Source organism: Bubalus bubalis, chromosome 7 (genome assembly GCF_019923935.1).
Source record: "Bubalus bubalis isolate 160015118507 breed Murrah chromosome 7, NDDB_SH_1, whole genome shotgun sequence".
Taxonomy (NCBI): domain Eukaryota; kingdom Metazoa; phylum Chordata; class Mammalia; order Artiodactyla; family Bovidae; genus Bubalus; species Bubalus bubalis.
This window is the reverse complement of record NC_059163.1, coordinates 30,917,006-30,938,906: the sequence shown is the minus strand read 5'-3', so window position 1 is coordinate 30,938,906 and position 21,901 is coordinate 30,917,006. Positions and strand designations below refer to the sequence as shown.

General features: G+C 41.0%; 1 protein-coding gene across 8 annotated transcripts in view; it reads left to right on the top strand.

Annotated features, from left to right (window-relative positions):
- The window catches only part of SLC4A4 (solute carrier family 4 member 4), a 363,718-nt gene that overhangs the window by 74,180 nt on the left and 267,637 nt on the right, over positions 1-21,901 (top strand). For 7 of the 8 annotated variants that reach the window (XM_044945800.2, XM_044945799.2, XM_044945801.2 and 4 more), the window contains exon 3: positions 2,682-2,861. In XM_044945800.2, the coding sequence (XP_044801735.2) occupies positions 2,682-2,861 (180 nt within the window). Of the gene's footprint in view, positions 1-24; positions 388-2,681; positions 2,862-21,901 lie in introns of those variants that run through there. The other variant, XM_044945802.2, reaches the window with a different exon arrangement.

Sequence of the window (21,901 nt, the reverse complement as noted above, 5' to 3'; positions counted from 1 at the left end):
TTTCTTTTCTTTTACTTTATAAAATACTAGTTTTTAATTCCAGAAAAATCTCAGACATGTCAGAGATTAAAGTAGAAAGATAAACTCTTAAAATGAGTGAATTTTATGGCATGTGAAGAACTGTACCTTAATAAAGCTGATAAAAATGTCTGAAATTGGAAATGTTTTAAAAGGAACCACGTTTGTGGTTGGTACTTGGGCTCCATAGGGCAGCATGTATCCGAAAGTTCCCCCACCTGTGGTTGGATGGAGTATCTGGAGGAGGAGCTGGAGGAGATGGGGATCAGCTGAATCTAGTTCATAAGGCAGCCGTGAGGCCTAGGATTGCGTTGTAAATTAAAGGGAGCCATTTTTGTGGTGATGAGAACTCCAATTAGGTTCTAGAGGGTAAGGTACATTTCTCTCCTGGACTTTGAAAGCTCACTCTTTATATCATGCTGATTCTTTTGTTGGGTTGACAACAACACTTGATAGCTAGAAATCTTACCTTAAAATCTTATCAGCCCATATAAACTGTCTTTTGGGCTTCCCGGGTGGCGCTAGTGGTAAAGAGCCTGCCTGCCAATGCAGGAGACATGAGACGTGGGTTCGATCCCTGGGTCTGGAAGATCCCCTGGAGTAAGGCATGGCAACCCATTCCAGTATTGTTGCCTGGAGAATCCCATGGACAGAGGAGCCTGGTGGGCTACAGTCCATAAGGTCACAAAGGATGGGTCATGACTGAAGTGACTTAGCATGCACATGAACTGTTTTTTAAATGATCTATCAAATATACTATGCAGATTTGGCTAAAGATATTAAAAAAAATCTTTACATGTAACATCAATTTGACTTTTGCAGTTTAATTGCCATTTTTTTTCTTTTTGCTTAGTTACCATTTTTTAATAAGAAAATAGTTAATGTGACAGGTTATAATTTGTTCTTTGACTTCTTAACATTTTTCGTGATGTTTTCCTATTTCCTGACCATGTTTGATTTACTAAAGAAACTGGATGCTTTGCTTACATATATTGTGTGACCTGAGATAAAGCTCCAGGACTCCCTCAATAACTGGAGCGCAGGAAACAATTGACACTGTTTCTTAATTCACATTGTTTTTTAGATGTTTCCTACTTCCTAGTATAATATAGCTTTCCCATGAGAACAATTTGCTTGTAAATGGTTAGAGATGATAAATTTCTCACTGGCACCACATTCTGCAGGGAGAATTTCACTGTGCTTTTTAGTAGTTGAGTTGGAGTGTGTGTCTGGGTGTTTGTATGTCTGTGTATGTGTTGGGGGCAGGGACTTCATGTTTTATATAGATGCCTCAGACTTCATTCCAAGTATTGGATTTTTTTTTTTTTTTTTTGACTGCTTATTCATTCACATGGGGTTCTGCATTCTTGATTGGAACATCTTGCTTGATATAATTGTTTTAATCCTTCCAGTTTAAGGGAACACCCCTGTGAATTACAGTGTTTTTAGATAGGCCTCGTGAGTGACAGTGGAAAGGAATTCATGGTATATTCATCAGACATTTGCATGTATGTGTCTTGCATGTGAGTGTGTGATATTTATTGTCTTTGGTGCCATACAGTGGTCATTATGGAATAATTCCAGAATGTGGAGGAAATCCCTAGATAATCTCATCTTTTTTTGCAACCCCCATTTGCAATTCAAAAAGAAAAGAAGTTTTCACATTACTTCCGAAATGGTGGTTCCCACATTCAAAGTTAGACCGCATACAAAGTGAAAGTAAAAGTTTTCCAGTGGAAAAAAAGATGTAGAACTTTGAGTTCCTTTTTCTTCTGTCTTATCAGATTTTGTAAAAATAATACCACTTGTCAGTATTGCAGTTCTTCCATCTCGAGAACTAAAAGCATTTCACAATCTTTTTTCCTCATGCCCTTCTCTTCAAGGCAATCTTTACTGGGCTGGGTTTATTTTTATCACAGCAACAACCAGTTTTTAGAAACTTTTGCAAACGAAAAAAGAAAAATGAGAATGGCACTGTAGCTGACATTCATTTTAGCTGTTTCCTAGTGTGAACATTTGAGTATTTCTAAAATTTTCTCTCTAAGTATGTCTTATTTTTTCTTAGTTTGTCCCAGTTCTAAGTCTCTATTCTGCTGATGGGGTAAAAAAAGTTTTAGCGTAAAACCTTATACCCACAGAATGACTTTTTGAACTTTGAATTAGGTCTTTTCCCCCCTTTTTCCAATAAGTCCTTTTTCATCACCCTATTCAGTATAATCACAGGCTCCAGGAAAGTTGGCACTGGAGAGGACTCTTAAGGATTACCCAGTTTAAGACCTTCATATAAATGAAGAAACTGAGGCCCAGAATGATTAAGGGACATGCTCAAGGTCAGATAGCTCATTGATGGCAGAGGTTTGACCAGAATCAAGGATTCCTGATTTCTAGTTCAATATTCTTTGACTTGCCTAAACAAAAAGAGTCTATCTGGATAGAATTAGAACACAGCCTTACCGAATCCTGGTGGCAGCCAACAGGTTGAATTACAATCTAGTTCAATGAAAATTGGAAGGCAGTTTTATTTTTCCAGTTTGTCAAATGTGAAATGGTAATGTTGAATTTATGGACATTTTTTTTTTTTTTCTGACCTCTGGGTCTTGTGTGATTTCTATGTAGCCGAGACTGTGGTTTGAAATGACTGGTGATTTGTGTTCCTTCCTCAGGCCACCACACCATCTACATTGGGGTCCATGTGCCAAAGAGCTACCGGAGAAGGAGACGTCACAAGAGAAAGACAGGCCACCGAGAAAAGAAGGAAAAGGATAGAATCTCTGAGAACTATTCTGACAAGTCAGATGTGGAGAATGCGGATGAGTCCAGCAGCAGCATCCTGAAGCCTCTCAGTGAGTTCCCCCTGGGTGCTGGTGCCCCTCCCTGCCTCCCTCCCATGGCCTTGGGAAAGACATGCTTGAAGATCTTAGGGCAAATGGGGAGGGGTGCAGCGATGCTGGGATGCTCGCCTCTAAAGCATAATGTCTCCGGAGGTGATGCTTTTCTTGTCCCTGTAGGTTGGTCTAGGAGGAGACCTGGTAAAATTCTGAGCAGGTCAGAAGAAATCTGACAGCGTTTAGGCGTTTAGCATTTTGTATTTCCATTAGTGAAGTAGGACAGAGTATTATAGGTGATATTTAACTGCAGTTATCAGCAGTAACTGGGAAATTTTTCAAGAAATTTTTGCATTGTTTCTCCTTAGAAGTAGGTTCTATTAAGAAAGTAGGTCAAGATGAGGAATATATATATATGTATGTATAATCCATAGAGGCTTCTCTGGTGGTTCAGGGGTAAAGAATCCTTCTGCGAAGCAGCAGACACGGGTTCAATTCCTAGGTCAGAAAGATCCCTTGGAGAAGGAAATGGCAACTCACTCCAGTATCCTTGCCTGAAAAATCCCAATCTATTGGCTCACAAGAGAGTTGGACATGACTGGGCCAGTAAACAACAACAAAGTATAATCCATAACATCTTATGAAAAAACACAAATGAACTTTTTGGCTATATGCACACATATATATGTATATGTGTATGTATATATATACACACACACATACTGTGCTGTCCTTAGCCGCTCAGTTTTGTCCAATTCTTTGTAACCCCACAGACTGTAGCCCTTCAGGCTCCTCTGTCCATGGGGATTCTCCAGAGAAGAATACTGGACTGGATTGTCATGCCCTCCTCATATACACGCATACGTATTTACATGACATTTATAGGATTATAGGTTACATTTAGCCAGGTTGATTTAAAAAAGAATAGTGGGAAAACATCCTGAAAATCAGAGGGTCATTTACAGTGACGCAGCTCTGAAAATGTTGAAACTACTAGCCATCATCAGACTTTGGATAGAGGTGTTATTTAGCACAGAATAGCAGGAGGTCAAAGCACATCCTTGGATTCAAGTGGATGGATGTGTGTTTGGGTTTATGTGTTTGTTGCTTTGGTTTCTTTTGATGTGGAGAACGTTGGGCTATCTGGGCAGCTTTGTGGCTGGAATGAGAATAAATATATGCAGTAGAAGCGAAAAGCAGCAGAAACATATGCCAGTTTGGGAAGATTCCCCAACATGAGTTACATAGTGACAGCTTTTTGTGTTGGCGAGCTCAGCCCAGTTCTTCCTCTCTTTGCTACAGTTGCAGAAATCCAGAACCTGCAATAAAATCCATCATGGGTGGCAAAGATAAAGATCCAGTTCAGTCTTTGTAGGTGATGAGAGGCTAAATTAGAATTAACAGCTCAGAACTGTTGAAAGTGAGTTTACAGAGTTAAATATGAGGTTGTGAAGTGTAGTGATGTGAATCTGTGAATTGTTTTTATAGTCTGTCTACTGGAGCTGAGTAGGTGGCTTAGCAGGTAGAGAGGTACTTATGTGGAGAGGAGCCGTCAGCTCGGACCACCGAATTAAAGAGGAATGTTCTGAGGACAGTTTGGGGATGGACCACTGAATTAAAAGTTTGAAGTGTTGGAGTAAATGTAAGACTTACATGGGACCAGAGGACAGGAGGCAGGAGTTGCATGCTTTTCACTGGAACACTGGGGGAGAGCCTTTCTGAAAGGCATTGTTTGTATGTTGACTAAAAAAAAATGGGGTCTGTTTCGAGCAAAGTCCTTGAAATGCAGACAAAAAAGGTCACAGTTAATAGTCTGGAGGAACGAAAGATAACATTCCTTTCCAAATACATTACTAGTTTATCTCGATTTGCTATCTGTTTTGGCAAGACCTGAGCCAGAATCAGAGGTGCTGTCTCCAGTGTGTGTGTGTGTGTGTGTGTGTGTGTGTTTGTGTGTGTGTGTCTGTCTGTCTGTCTCATCGTCTCTCATTCTGCAATTTAAGAACAAGAGTGCATCATCTCTATAAATACTGAAAGGGAAAGAGATGCTCACTTACACAAATGGGCCACAGGATTTTGAGATGATCATTATGTAATAGCTTTTTAGGAAGGGCAGTGGAAACTATGCCAGTAATACTCAAGTAGGTAATAGGGATGAACAGGTCAGAAAGGCACTGAGGCTGAATCTCTGTCTTCCACGGAATGCTGTGACTTCCTGTGGCCTCTGGAGACCAGTTTGAGTAGAGCGTGTAGAGGATGGAAGGCAGTTCATGCTCTTTACCCTTAGAGGTCTCCTCCTTGGGGAGTATTGCGTTGGGTTGTATACTTGATTTCTGAAGCGAGCCTACGGAGACATTGTTAAAGACGATGATAACAAAGAAATGATCAATAAATTTGTATTTTGCAGTTAGTTATTTTCTGCTAGTCAGTAAGTTATGCTGTCATATGCCTGTGACATATTTGACATCCAACTTGACATGAAGATCCTGAAAGAAATTGCTGTATTTTCTCCACTGCTTATCATGGAGACTAGATGGGTTGGTAGCTGGTTTATCTGGTGCAATTCTACTTAAAAATCGTTGCACTCAGATGTAAAGGGACATTTAAGCGTGTAATTTTGGGGAAACTATAGGGCTCTGGTGCCAATGTGAAGACAAAAGTTTCTCTTGTTCTTAGATCTGTGGTTTAAGTAACTTATGTCTACAGGCATGCCATGTCTACTGGCCCCCTGGACCAGATTCTTGCATGGGCCTGGCATTATATCAGGTGGTGCTTGTCACTGCTGAAAAAATCCACCTGGAAATAGAGCCCCTTGATGAGAATCATCTCTGATTTTTTCCTTCCTGTCACCCTCATCTGCAATATGTCAATAACTTTTGTTGGTTCTACGTCTAAAATACCTCTGAATCTGTCTATTGTTTTTTAATGTGATTGCCATATTCTGATCCAGGGAATCCTACCCTCTTGCTTAAGACAACTGGAACAGCCTCTGCTTTTCATATCTTTTCCCACACAGAGGGAGTAGTGATTATCACGAAGTGCAAATTGGGCCATACCATTCCCTCTTTAGAATGAAATCCTGGTCAAAGCTCAGGGTCCACTGTGTCTCACCAGAATCCTTTGCATTACTTGCTCCTTGTTCACTTTAATTCAGCCACACTGATTTTTCAGTGGTATCCAAACCTTTTCTGCCTCAGGACCTTTGCTTGTACAACTCTGTCTTTCTGGAATGGTCCCTCATTCTTGCCCTGGTTAGCTTTTCTCTACCTTTATGTTCCGGCTTCAAAGTGTTGTCTCTTCAGAGAGCAATGCTTTGCCCTGCTATTCTATCTGATGTATTAATAGCTTCTCCAGTGTAGGTCTTCCACAGTTCTCATCTCTTTCCTTTGTAATACATGTTTCACTTCGGGAGTTTACTAACCTACAGTTAGTGAAAAAACCTACAGTTTTGTCTTGTGCTGATGGGACTTGGATCAGGTTTGTCTTCTTCTCCTATGTTATCTTTGGCACCTAGCATAGTGCCTGGTACATAGTATGTGTGTGTGTGCATGCTAAGTCAGTTCAGTCATGTCTGACTCTATGTGACCCTATGGACTGGAGCCCACCAGGCTCCTCTGTGCATGGAATTCTCCAGGCAAGAATGTGGAGTGGGTTGGCATGCCCTTCCCCAGGGGATCTTACCGACCCAGGGATCGAACCTGAGGTTCTTAGGTCTCCAGTGTTGGCAGGTGGATTCTTTACTACTAGTGCCACCTGGGAAGCCCAGTGTATATGCTTCAGTTCAGTTCAGTTCAGTTCAGTTGCTCAGTCATGTCCGACTCTTTGCGACCCCATGAATCGCAGCACGCCAGGCCTCCCTGTCCATCACCAACTCCCGGAGTTCACTCAGACTCACGTCCATCGAGTCAGTGATGCCATCCAGCCATCCAGTTGAGTTGATGGATTGCCACAGAGGAAGACATAGGTATTGCTTCTATTGGCCTCACTCTTTTCCACTTTATAGATGAAGATCCAAGTGATTTTCTTGTTTGTAATCCTCATACGTGATCTTTATATTTCCTGCTCTGCCTTTTTCTCTTGCCATGTTAAAGTTGGCCCTGATTTTTAATTACTCCACTTTGGAAAGTGCCTCATTATTTCAGCTATTGCTGAAGCATTACTTTGGTCAAGGCACACGACTCCCAAGTGTGTTGAGTTGCTTGTCACTCATAGCTGTTGGAGGAAATCAATCCACAGAGCACGTGGATTCATCACTTACATTTAAAAATGCTCACTAGTCCACACAAGAGCTCAGGTGACTCAGCTTTGGAAACCATATTGAGGAGGCATAGGACAAATAGTAAAGGATATTTGTAATAAGACATAAGCCAAATATCTTCCAGTATTCAGGCACATCGGGAAGATGACATAATTAATGGGTTCATTTAGCTTATAACACAGAAGCTTTTTTCTCTTCCCTGTGGCTCTGGTGTCAAGAGAAGGCTTCTAAAAAGTGGATGCATGTTTTGAATCTTAGGCGTTGGGAGCTTTGAGGAGGAAGCTAGCCAGCTTCTTTGTCCCTGTCCCCCTCTTCCCACCCTCAAGCTCAGCAGCAGCTCTGAGGCCTCGCACAGCTGTTTTTCTCTGTGTGGCATTTGAGCTGGTGTCCCACCTTGGGACACAGAGAAGAAAACGCGTGTGAGAAGTGTGGGACACGAGCAATGGGGCGGGAGGCTGGGAAAGACAAGTGAAGTGGAAGAGCAGGCAGGAGGAGAGACAAGGGAGCGAGGAGGTGGTGTGGAGTGGGTGGTGGAGAGAAAAGCTCGATTGTGCTCTTTCTTAAAAATAACCCTTTGCCTCCCCCACTGTGCACTTTTTCTTCCCCCTAAGTTAGCAACTGCCGTCCTCCGAGGGTTGCCCATTCTGGATGGGGAGGTGGTCCTAGACGAGCTAAACTCCTACCATCGATGGAGTGACCTCTGCACTTCGCATTTTGTTAGTGTGCTGGGGTGCTCGTGGGGGACTCACAGGCCTCTCTGTGACGGCAGAGACTCTGAAGATGTATAAAATGTTAGCAAACAGAGCTACAAGCAGAACATCCTGTTCAGCATTTCGGTCTGATGTGTAATCTATCTCTTGACAAGCTTGCACATGCCTCGGTGCTGGGAGGTGCTAACTGCCTCTCACACATATGTCTTGCCCATGGTGGGATCCTGTCGCTAGGTATGCGTGCACAGACGTTCATTCAGTTGTGTGGTAGTCTTTTTTAGCTCTTTGGATGAGTACCAGGACTGATGGATTTATGCTAGTGAGCATTGTTCTGTGAGCCTGAAACATGGATGCCCGTGGGTGATCCAGTTATAGCCAGGAAACTGAAGCAGAGAAATGGACAGCCGCTTTTGTTTGGTGCTTCCAGGGAAATGAACAGAGTACCTTTGCATAAGAGCCAAGATTATTTGGGATTTTGTCATTTGACTTCCCCTGTGCCCTCCCCCAACCCGACTTCATTCTTCTGGGTGCATTTCTACTTTTTCCTTGATTCTTACATGTTTTCGGGTGAGGCCTTGAATACCGATATCTAAGATTCTTACAATTTTCTCTGCACCATTTGCGTATCCCCCCAGTGAACCAGTATGCAGGAGAGAAGGAAGTCTGAAGTGTGCATGAAAAGAGTAGATTCTGTCCCTTTTAAGAAATAAAACACAAAAGAAATACACTGTCTTTTTCATCCTCTTCTTTATTTTTCATCCTATATACGTAGGAGGATGCACTTTATCTTTAGGTCTGAAACAAAGGCTTTTTGTATTAAAAAATAATTGAAAACCTAAAAGTTGGCCTTTTCAGAAGGGTCACTTGTGATGGAATTTTACTGAAAAGGCAGTGGGTCACGGCAGTTAGGAGCACGTTTGAGCTAGACAGTTCGAATACCGGCTCATACCAGCAGCGTGAACTTGGCAAGATACTTAAGCTCTCAGTACTCCACTTTCCTCTCCTGTAAAGGGAATAATGATAGAAGTTAATCCGTAGTGCTCTGAGTGTTAAATGAGCGGTGTATCTGGTTAGCAATTATTATTTTGAGTTATTCTGAACACTTTCTTTGAGCTCATCTTTTCCCATCCACTGTACACAGGTAACGCCAAAGCGTCAGACTAAAACTTTGCAGAATTACTTCTTTAAGCGCTTCTGCCTTTTGTGCTATCAGTGCCCACTAGCTTTTCCTTTGCTTTGGCTGTCAGCTTGACTCCTGGATCCCAATGGCATCTTCAGGAGATCTACCTTAAATTCAGTCTCTTATTAATAACTTGCTGGTGGTACAGCCTGGATGCTGCATAGCATGAAAGGACCAAGGAAACAAGATGTTCACTAGGCAGAAGTGATACTGATCGTGCTCCTATTTTGTGTAAAAGACAGCCAGTAGAGCAAGTGACTGCTTATTACCACCTGTGTCCTTGAATTCAGCCAGTAGTTGGAATTTCGCATCTGAGCCCCTGAAGGCAAATGGTCTGTCCCTTCTTTCCTGAGAAGGATCTCTTTCCTGCCTCTTTCTTTGTGTTTCTCAGTGAAATTAATCTGGCTAAGAAGGGCAGTTGGGTGGGACGAGTCAGCAGCTTGAAGGCAGTGCTGTGCAGAGAGGAAAATGTTTGGCATACATGTGTTTCTGGTGGCACGAGGCAGGCTCAACAATGTTGTGTTTTGTGTGGTACACATAATTGCTGTTTCTTCCTCTGTGCTGCTGATGAGTACAGGAGGGCTGTGTCATGGTGCTTCCACCTTCTTTCACTGGTTAACTGTGTAAACCTCATAGGAGCCTGGCGTTTTGGAAATGCGATTCACTTGAAGTCACCTTGAAGCTGCCTCCAAGCGGCAGTCCTTCACACTATGGAAGAGTGTCATTTCTCGTAGCCTCTGACTGTTCTATTACAATAGTTATTCCATTTTATCATGCCATGAGATGTTATGAATAGTGCGTTTACGTGTGTCATGGGAGAGTTGATGTTGTTGCTATTTATAGTGACTCATGAGTTCTGGAGGCCTCAGAGGGTTCCACTGTGCTCCAGGGGCTGGGGTACGCAGGCTAAAAAGAGACTGTGACTTGGGGTGGAAAATGGGAGAAAACCAGAGCCCCGTGTGGAATGTCAGATGTGAAGTATACTTTAATGAAGCAAAGAGGGTGTAAATGACTGTGGGTCACAGGCATTAGCTCCTCAGCAGAAGGCAGGACGCATCCTGTGGTTTGGGTTCAAGGTTATAAGATAGGAATCTTGAGGGTGTGAGTGTATTTGAGAGTATATGTGTGATTAAAAAAAGAAAGATATTGGTAGGGATCTTCTTGAAATGGTAATTCTATTTAGGAAATTTCTCATATAAAAAGTTCTTGAAGGACTCTATGGGTTCTTAATTCCAGGGATTTAGATTCAGGACTTTATGGACTTGAACTGTTAATGCAAAAATTGCTATGAGGGACCATAGGGGACCATGGGTATACTCTATAAATAAATTCTCTGGAATTCTTCCATGACCACAATCTGGAAGCAGGAATGTTGGGTTCTTTTAATAACTTTCCCATGGATGGGGAGTGTTACTTGACTTTTCAACACATTTCTGTAGAGGTGTGGTGAGCATGGAGTCCCTGTCATCTTTGTTACCTATATAATCAAAATCTTCGTTATCTTTGACTCTTAAGTATTCTTCCATAGACAGCCACTCACTGAGTCCTGTTGGTTTTCCATCAGTGTCTCTTGTGTCTGCCTTTTCCTTCGCATTCCTAAGGCATTATCTTCTTTGGATTTTCTGCCTTTAGGGTCTGACTTGAAATAGAAGGGAGTTATTTCTGATAAGGTTTCCAGATTGCTAAACTGTCACTTTCATCTTGTCTCTCCTTAATTAAATAAATAGTAATAATAATAATAATAATAATAAACCCTTCCAATGCTCCTCATTACTGAAAACAGTTTCCTAACTTGGGCCTCTTAGACATTTAAAAAGAGATTGAGACTGTAATGGAGCTTCCTCTACTGTTTTCAATATTTTAAGTAGTTTAATGCAAATTGTAGGTTTACTCTGCTTCTGCAGGCCTTAAAGAGCATTTATACCAGCACATAGTGACTTTCCCAGTTTTTGAACTCCTGTGGCAAGTATTTTACATTATTTTACAAGTATGTTACATGTTCTGATACTTAGACCTGTGGTGATTTGAGTATTGACTCACTTCTTTAATTCAGGTGTGTGTCGTCTCTCCAACGACATCATTAGAGCCCCACTGGCAGGAGCAATATCTCATATTTAATATGAGTCATGTTTTGAAGTAGCATATCCTTTGAGTGGGTATACAAATAAAATGTCCAGAAATGATCAAGTAGGTTAAAATATTCTGCTCTGTCTGCAAAAATAAAAACTGAAAAGTTTAATATTAACAACTACCTTAGTTTAAAAAAATGCTATTTTTCCCAACCTAAATCTTATTCAAATGTGATTAAAATAGAAATCACTGGAGTTGTGCAGTAGAGTGAGTTGAACAATAGTGACACGAAAAGAGAGAAGGCCAGGAAAAGTATTTTTTCTCATGCTGTATAGTTCTGCAACTTTGCTTTGGAATGACTAATTAGCACATAAAAAATAGAAATTGTTCATATTTTCAAAACAGAAATAATAAGTGCTACCCTGCATGTACTTTTTCTCATGAGAAAATATTGAAATGTGTGAAGATATGTATGTCAGTGCAAGAATGCAAAATGTTATTTAAGATGGCATTTCACTAAAGAACTGTATTAGCATGTTGAGTTGGAGTTAAGCTTCCCTCTGCATAAGACTATTTGGGGTACATATTCCACTTTGCCAAGTGAGGATAGTATGTAAAAGAGGTTACTTATGATAGTGAGATTCGTTAATCAGTTTATGTCACGGAGGCTGTTTGTGGAGTGTCTTACATGGAGAATTTTAAGAATTGTTTATGTATGTTTATCACGGATAAACAGATTAATCCATGTTGCTGCAGGGATGAACTTAGGTGACCTTTGTACATCCTTCTCAGAATTATGATGTAATGGTTTTGAAACAAGAATGTCCCTGAAATTTTTTATTCTTTTGGTGTTTGCCAATTAAGTCAAATTCCTTTTTTTTTTTAAAAAAAGCAGAGTGTACTCAATACCCTTAAGAGTTACTTTTGGTAGTGGTGTTACTGTGTTCCAGCAATCTGTATTAAAATTATCCTTTGTCAGTTACCAAAATTTTAACACAGAGGCCACAGAGAAATTACATTTAATTGATTCTGCTTCATTTACGAGGTTTTGGGAAGGAATAACTTAGGTGTAATGGAAAATGTGACTTCTGGATGCAGATTTACAGGAAACATGCCGACTGTATAGCTGGCTGTGTTTGTTCAAAACTGAAGTTGTTTTCAGCAAAAAATAGGCTGATTTCTGTTACCAAGTCATGGGAATAGCAATTTCTGTAACTAGAAATTCACTGCAGATTCGTATAGTATCCAGAATGCATGCATGAGCAGCTTATAAAATCCTAGGTCAGTTCTTTGACTCTGCTTTGTTATTTCTTGTGAAATTGCTGAATTCCCCAAATGAACAAAAACCAAGGAAACAAACAAGCAAAAAAGTTCAGAGAGATTTTTGGATTATTTTATTGATGTCCACACCCAGAGATGGCTAATATTCTCCCTTGTTCCTCCAATTCTTAAATATAGATTTTGAACAAAAGATACTATGGTTAATGAGAACTGAAGGTAGATAACTGGTATTCCACTGGCGACTCATTTAGATCAAATGCTAATCAACGTTTTCTAAAGTGCGTGAGAAGTGTGTGGCTAAAGGAAACTTTTCCTGAGTTATTATTTACTTGCTCAAATCAAACTTGGAAGGTTTATAGATTTTTTTTTCCCCTATCAAATTGACTGGAAAATGTGTATGCCACATTCTCTTTAAGCTCCTTTTATTCTATTGTTTTATGATTCTTTCTGACATTTATAAAAACACCTAAGTGATGAATATAATGGGATAAACTTCAGGATCTTTGCATTGCATATTTTTTGTGTACAGTAGAAGTGACAGAGAGGCTTTCCTTGTCTGGCAGGTGGGGAAAATGTTCTGCCTTTAAGTGTGAAGATGGGGAATTTTAATAGAAGGCTCGTACTAGCTTGGATGAAAAAGAGATCAATCAAGGGCAACGTATTAGTAGAAAAACCAACCTGAAGCTTGTATTTATTTCTAGTAACAATTGATTTTTAAAAATGTCATTGAATTCCACATTTTGGCCAGTGTGGGTGGAGGGGCACAGGAAAAAAGTACATGAATGGCACTGAAGGTAAGGAGATAGGAAAGTGTTAGCCGCTCAGTTGTGTCTGATTCTTTGCAGTCCGTAACCATAGTCCACCAGGCTCCTCTGACCATGGAATTATCCAGGGAGTAATACCGGAGTGTGTTGCCATTCCCTTCTCCAGGGGATCTTCCCGACCCAGGGATTGAACCCTGGTCTCCTGCATTGCAGGCAGATTCTTTGCCATCTGAGCCACTAGGGAAGCCCAAGGAGAGCGAGGAGATGACCAGTTCTGAGAAAGAGACACTGTAGAGGGACCCTGACTATTGAGAAAGATGGTGAGACCAAAGAACAGAAAAATCACTGGGTGAGTGGCAGAGGCTAGCTTCTCACCCCTCAAAATAGAACCACATTTCTTAGCAGGACCAGATCTCTAATGCTGTCCTCAGACAAGTTTCAAGTGGCCTCTGCCTGTCTTATCTTTAATCCCCCAAGGGATAGTTTTTCTACCATGATTATGAAATGATTACAGTGATTCTCGAGCTTCTTTTCATTGTTCTGTTTACATTACTTCTTTGTATTGGTTTTGGAGTCCTCCCTAAGAGATGTTCCTTCTATCAGAAACTTGGGTCTTACTAGATCTTTTCTTAATACTTGTTTATTATTATTTTTTTTTAATTCCAGAGCACTAAGATATAAATAATCATATTTAGCATTCTGAAAAATTCTTTTGGTTAATCTCTGAGATTTCTAGTAGGCCATTTAAGATAGCTACAATTCAACTTATGTTCCTTATAGGAGATTACCCCCAGGATTTGTGCAGCCACGAGATAAAGCTGGGGGAAAGTACTTTCTACAAAGGCTGCCCTGAGTGTTCACATCTAATCCAAGACTGGTCCCTTAGTAATCTGCCTGATGACGGTGGAAATTCAGTGAGGCAATGGGACTTTTTTGGAAGACAGCTGGATCTAGGGGAATTTTTGTAAGCAGTGAACCATTCTTTAATTGAAACCACTGGATGTGGTTAGTAGTTTATTTTAAAAACACCATATGTTAGTTCATTCCTATATACTGTGACAATCGTAGTTTAATCAAAAGCTGCTTGTGACATTTCAGTTTAGTCCTGTTCATGAAAGAGTGGCTCACTTCCTTGAAATCCTGATCTCTGTGCCAAATGCCAGCACATTCACAATTACAGTTTGGCTTTTAGGCAATTGTGCAACTTTTTTTTTGAGTATGTGGTAGGTTTTTATTTATTTTTGTCACTTTCACTAATTTGTCATATTCTTAAATGAAAAAAATGTTTTCTCAGCTTTTTGTTTGTTAAACAGTGACTTTTACTCCTTTCTCCATAGTTCCCCTGAGAGGAAATAAGCTAATGTAATTTTTTTTTTTGACTCTTTTTTTTTGGCCAGAAAGTCAAGCTAATGCATGATCTCATTGAGACATGATCTACTTGTATGAACCATAAGCTAGTAAGCTTGTCATCATTCTTCATGGTTCTGGGGCAGACACCCCATGAGCCACCACAACAGGGTGAGAGGAGAGATGCTGTCAGATCCCTGAGTCTCAGTGCAGTGCAATGCAAGTCAATTCAATTTAATCCATTTTGATTCAGTCCGAGAAATATTTTGTTGTTGTCATTCAGTCGCTCAGTGGTGTCTGACTCTGCGACCCCATGGCCTGCAGCACCCAGGCTTCTCTGTCCTTCACCATCTCCTGGAGTTTGCTCAATGTCTATTGAGTCGTGATGTCATCCAAATATCTTGTCCTCTGTCATCCCCTTCTCCACTTTCCCTCAGTCTTTCCTATCATCAGGGTCTTTTCTAATGAGCTGGCTCTTCACATCAGGTGGCCAAAGTATTGGAGCTTCAGCATCAGTCCTTCCAATGAATATTCAGGGTAGATTTCCTTTAGGATTGACTGGTTTGATCTTCTTGCAGTCCATAGTATTCTCAAGAGTCTTCTCCAGCATCACAGTTCAAAGGAAATATTTAGGGAGTACTTTTTTTTCAGGCATAGACCCGGGCACTGGGCCTGCAGAGATGAAAATTGAAACCTGACAGTTTAGTGGAGAAAATGACACAATTCAAATTGCAGAGACTATGACAATTACTATAGTAGAGCTACACACCAGGTGGTATGAGGGCATCAAGGAAAATGTCTAGGTTTGACATGGGGAGTAGGAAAAGGCATCACAGAGAAAGGAGCGTTTGAGTTGAGCCTTGGAGCAACAGGAGTGTCCGGAGGGGAGGGGAGGGGAGTGAGGAGCTGGTGAGGTTTCATTGCCTCTTCACCCAGGAATGGACCAGCACAGAGGGTGAGCAAACTGAGGGGCTTCTACCAAAAGATCCCTTCCCCCTTTAGAAGAAAAGAATGTGGTCATTATATTTCTGTAGTTAAACAACCATATGGGACTTCCCTGGGGGTCCAGTGGTTAAGAGTCCACACTTCCACTGAAGGGGGCACAGGTTCGATATCTAGTCAGGGAACTAAGATCCCACATGCTGCATGATGGGGCCAGACAAACAAAAACCAGAAGGAAAAAAACAACCATAGAAGTACATTTTAGGAGACTCTGCTTGGTAGCCTGCCTAGTATATATTCTCCTTTTCTTCTTTCTCCTCAAAACGCCAATTTTGTTCATGACGGCAATGTGGCAGCTGAAAACATAGATTTCCCAGGGTCCCCTGAGGCTAGGGACTAAGCCATGTGACTTAGTCCTGACCAATGAGATGTAAGCTTAGGTGGACTGGGTGGTGCTTGGAGAAATGCATGTTTCTTAATGGAAAGGGATAGGTGACTGACACTTATTTTAATAAATATTAGTGAGTGAATATTTTAGTTCCATTATTTACTCCATAAATGGTAAATAATATCTTCTACTTAGAGGAAGTGAAGACCTGGAATCTCTTAATTTTGTCCTTGTTGTTGGTGAGCCTGAGCAGCCCTCAGATTTTGCAGGTTGGTCTGTTTATGTGACTGCTTGTCCCGTCACACTCATCTTACAAAGGAGAGCTATCAGCAGTAATGTGAACAAATCTGTGTAGAACATGATGAATTTTGTTGATAAAATGTTGCTGAGAATAATAACAATGAATATTTATTGGACACAATCTCTGCAATAGGTACTCTGCAGGTACCTAAAAATTGTAATCTTAGTTTTCCTTATCAAAGCCCTTGAGGTTAATGTCCTCATTTTTAGGGTTAGGGACCTGAAGCTTGCAGAAGTGAGTGACTCACCTGACATTACGTGGTTGGCAAGTGGTGTTGCTGGGACACTGGCATCTGTCTGACTCCAGGCAAAGTTCGTAGCCATTGTGCTAGAGTGATTAGGATAAAGGTTAGATCAGGCTTTTTCACAGCATCTAGCTAGAGAGAATGAAATTTGAAAGTCATTGTTCACATCCATATTCACCTTGTGTAATATTATCAACATTAATTCCTTTTTCTTTCACTATAGAGTAGTGATAAACTTAAGCACAATAGATGAAGTAGCCTTTCCTTTTCTCCCTTGAAGTCCTACATGGTTAATCCAGAAATCTTAGCTTAGAATCAGAAGTCATATTATGTATCTTTTTATTACTTATTTTCTAAGTGATTACATTTATTATTTGAGAAAGTACATAAAACAAACTTAACTAAAGTAGCTAAAATTGACTGGATGAAATGGGTGGTGTGGCTAGATTTTGCTGAGGATACAGATAGTTTTCTTTTCTGGGTGAAATGTCAACTTTTTTCTCATATTAAAATCTGTTATCTGTCACTTGGTTATTCGCTCATTTGTTCTTTAATTTTTTTTATTTTAAAGTTTTAAAATTTGTCAAATTTATCTTGGTTGCATGTTTTGAAACTATTTTGCTTTCAAGGGATTTTACTATAAAATAGTACTCAGCTTCCCTGCTCTAGGAGATCCTTAGCCCTCTAATCTTTGTTCCTTGTGAACAAGTGAAGTCACAGGAAAGTTATTCAGTACTGAAAACTCTAGAGAGAGTCTCTCAGTAAACCCCGGTACCACAACAGTATCAGGAAGACTGAGATACCTCATTCATACATCTGTCTCTTATTCCCTTCATATAGGATGTTTATCGAAGATCTAATGTGTACTAAGTTTGGTGCTGGATGCTGGAAATACGATGGTGAACAAAATTAAAGACTCTTTCTACCCTTAGGCAGCTAGTAGTCTTTTGGGAGGGAGGCCTGGCGTGCTGCGATTCATGGGGTCGCAAAGAGTCGGACACGACTGATCGACTGAACTGAACTGAACTGAACTGAGTCTTTTGGTAGAGACACTTACTAATCCAATACATACAAATAAATGTTAAATTGTATCTATGGTAAGTGCTATGATGGAGTGACTCCTCATGGTGCTATAAAAGTCTGATAATAGTAGGATTTGCTGGGGAGGTCAGGGAATGACTTCTCTGAAAAAGTCCTACTTGAGTTGAGTTCCAAAGGATGAGAAAGAAAAAAAATTGGGTGAAGGTTGAGGAGAACACTGCAGGTAGAAAGGAGAGCACAGAATCAGGCTCTGTGCTCACAGGAGGAAGCATGATGAGCATAAGCACTCTTAAATAAGACATGCCGGTCAGCTCTATAGGGATTTCCAGGCGCTCAGCGGTAAAGAATCCCCCTGCCAATAAGGAGACACAGGAGGTGTGGGTTCAGTCCTTGGGTTGGGAAGATCCCCTGGAGGAGGGCATGGCAACGTGCTCCAGTATCCTTGCCGGAGAATCCCATGGACAGAGGAGCCAGTCCAAGGGGTCCCAAACAGTTGGATACGACTGAGCAACTGAGTGTACACACACACACGCACACACATGCGTGCACACACACAGTCACACACGCACACATCCAGCTCTGTAGAAAAAGAAAGTAGGTTAGTGGTTGCCAGGGGCTGAGGGTTGGGAGAAAAAATGAGTGTTAATAAGCATGGCATTTCTTTTTGGGATGATCAAAATCTGTTCTAAAATTGATTGTGGTGATAGTTGTACAACTCTGTGAACATGCAAGGAACATGAAATTGTATACTTTAAATGCATGAATTATATGCTGTATAAGTTATATTTTAACAAAACTTTTTTTTTTTTTAAGTAGAGATCATGAAGGCAAAAATTAAAAAAAAAAAAAAAAAAAAGACATGCCATCAACACTGCCCAAGTATGGGCATGCCTCACTGAGAAAATTTCCATCTAGAAAATAATTCCATTTTGTTTGACTAATAGTTGAGAAAATAAAAGGTGCCAATTTCAGTTTAACAATTAGGCATATGAAATGTCATAGGAGCAAATTAAAGCATCAGTTTTTAAAATTTCAATTTAGATAGAATCCAGTGTCATATTGTTTTCTCCCGTGCTGTTTTATCTAGTAAACCACCTCCAACTTCTGTTTACAGGCTGTTACCTTCTTTTCTGCAAATGTTGCTTCCTACTGTATTGGGGTATCAAATAAAACATTTGTTTTTCAGCCACTGGTGAGTCCCAGTAAAAGCTTTTGGCCTTGGCAGGAGAAGTGCATTCCTACCTTCTCTAGTGACTCCGTGGCTGCCCATTTTGACGTCATACCCTACTGGCAGTCAAGAGTCCACCCCCAAGGATGCCAGTTCCACAGTTTAGTGTGTAGAAGGGCAGAGGGGCAAACCGTTCTGGGGAAAATTTCAGGAGCTTTGACTTTAAATCATACATATGCCTTTTCTGTCTGTGACTCACATGATGTAAGGAAGAGAAGGAGGATTAAATGACAGGGTCAAGAGGATACAAAACCTCAGCCTTGCTTCTGCTTACTCAATGATTTCCTTCCAGAATGCCTTGCATCTATCACTGGAGCATGGAATGGTATCTTACCATGACAATTTATGCTATGGTTTTGGTTTGTTAGCTTATTCAGGGCGAGAAGGGAAATTTCCGATGCAAGGGAGATTTTGTTTGGCCAGAGGAGTTTTGAAACTTTCATATATTTGAAGCTTTCACATCAGTATATTTTTGTCCACTGTACTTTTAAAGTCTGTGATCAAGAAATGTGCGTCTTCCCTAAAAAGAAATCAGGAAGGGTCCCAGGAGGTCCTCATTGACTATAGCAAAATAAATTTTTTATGGCACTTTTCATGTTTTTACACTTTGCTTTTTCCTCCTTTGTTCCAGCTTGCATTTTTCGATCAAAGTTATTTTTAGATGGCATTGAAGTTTCCCCTGGGCACAGTTCAAAGGGCATTCAGAGAGTTGAAGAAGCTGGGTTGAGTATATGTTACAAAATACTTTATTTTTGTGTAGTGCTATATAACTTATAGAGGCTTTTATACACTGTACAATTGTTCCATAACCCTTGATGCAATTAGAGCAAGCATGATTTCTATTTTAGGAAGCCAAATCAGAGCTTCCTACAGCTAGCAACTTGCCGGAGGTCACACATTCTGTATTGTCGGGGTCAGGCTTAGGACAAGGTCTTTGGACCCCCGGCCTGGCTCTCTTTGTACTGTATCATGCAGCCATGATACTCAAGTGGTTCAGCCGAGAATGAGAAGCATTTGATCAGGTGCAGTCAAGTCCCAAGGATTCTATTATTCATTTCTCCAAAGCTTGGGTATTCAAAATTAGAAAGTTACAGCTATGAATAGTTGTTTTCCACTTGATTGGTCTAAAGTCAACTGAATCCTGGAGAAAACTCCTTTTCAAGTGGGTTGCCTTGGAAATGGATGAGCATTGCAGTAGAACAGCTTTTACTGACTGAAATTCCAGCAGTGGAGATGACAGTTGTGTCTTTCTGAAGGGCGTGGACAGGTCCTGAATGGGTTTTTCCGTTGCTCTCATCTCCGAAGTCACACATTTTCACAGATGGATTTTCAAAGTCTTTTGTTGTTGCTGTTGTTTCTCTTCTGTATTCAGAATGTACGCAGAAGTAACTTCCTTCTGGCCTTGTAGTTGGTGTTCGAAAATGCATGCTGCCTTGAGTAGAAACGGGTCCTGTTTGTATAGCCCTTTAGACTTCTAAAGTGCTGTCACCTCTGTGAGTGCGTCTCATCCTTGGAACAGCCTTGTGGGAAATCTACTGCCTGCTTTATCATTCCCTTATCTTGCAAATGGAGAAAAGCAGGATTTAGGAAAGCACTGTCCGCGCAGTGGTCAAGACTCAGGGGCTTAGAGTCACAGTTTGAGTTCAGATCCCAGTGTGTCTTACTCCCCAGCTTTTGGATATGGGACAAGTCATTTGACTTTTCTAAAAGGTCTCAGCTCTTACAATCTAGACAATAAGGTGAGAAAGGTATCAACCTCACTGAGTTGCTGTGAGGGTAAAAAGAGTCATGAAGCCCTCAAAGGGCACTGGCAAATAATATGGCTCAGTCTGTATGAGTTATTGGGCTGTACGAGGTGGCACAGTGGTAAAGAATCTGCCTGCAATGCAGGAGATGTAAGCGATGCGAGTTCAATCCCTGGGTCAGTAAGATCCCATGGAGTAGGAAATAGCAACTCACTCCAGTATTCTTGCCTGGAAAATTCCATGGACGGAGGAACCCGGCGAGTTACTGTCCATGGGGTTGCAGAGTCAGACACGACTGAGCATAGCACAGCAGCAGCATGTATGAGTTATCATTAGGTGATAGGATCACATTAACTCATTTGCAAGGAGTGGAGGTGGAATTTGAACCCGTACCTTTCAACTTCTCCTCCCTCATGACCTTCCCAACATGCCATTCTGTAGCAGTTCCTCCTTCTCTCCTCCATGGGTAGGCAGCTGCTGCACTCAGTGGTTAGTGAGGGGATGGACTTTTGGAATAAAAGACTTAGAGATATTAAGAAAACGTTTGAACTTCTTGGGATAAGTCAGCAAGTTATTCTAAAAATGGAGAAACACCTACTCTCACCTACTTATTAAGAGCTACTTGATTATAGCCCAAATTTAACCTTAAAAAAAATTCCCCTCTCTGAATTACATTAATAGTATATGAGTACTTTTGTATGCAGCAATTGGTGATACGTCTGCTGTCACTGGTAGGTGGTTAAGGAGAAAGAGAGATGTGGTTTCCCACAGCGTAGGCCCCTGGTGAACCACAGCCTGTTCCTGTGATGGGTCTGGTGAGAGAGACAGCTGTAGCCCACAGGTTCGTGGGGAACAAGCCATGGTCTCATTCCCACTATAGTTTAAGCTGATCAATTTAGATTAGTGACCAAAACCAACAAATTGACTTAAGATGTTTACTGAATTGGGATTGTTCCTGGAGGTGTTTGCGCTCATGTCCACCAGGCCTATTCCTTCTTGGAGAGTCCTGCTGAAGCATTCTAGCGAGCCCAGCATGGTGGCTGCTTCAGGGCGCCGTCACCGCTCATCTTCAGTGCTTGCCTGCAGGGGTCCTCAGCGCTGCACTGGAGCCACGTGGACGTGCGCGCCTTCACTTGAGTGAACATCCACCTCTTTTCTGATTGTGAAAGTAATCATTCTTGACCTTACAGAGCACTTGACAAGCACACTTGTACACGTAAATGATTCTGAGAGGTCTTTAGAGATTCTTATTCCTACTTGACATGAGAAACTATAGATCCGAAAGGTTAGATGAATTGCCCAAGGAGAGGGGATAAATGTGAAGAATAGGTAGGTCCTATTCTAATATCTAATATTCTTGACTATCCCAAGTTAGGTGTTCTTTTCCTAACACTTAAGTCAAAATTTTCCTCTTGAGTGAATTAGTTAGTAAATGGCTTCTCACATTCTATAGAAGAGTTCGGTGTCTTGTAATAATTAAATATGAGTAAAATAGATGACTGAAAATAGATGACAGAACCAGGGAGAACATAGAATATGCAGAGCCACAAGGATCAGTA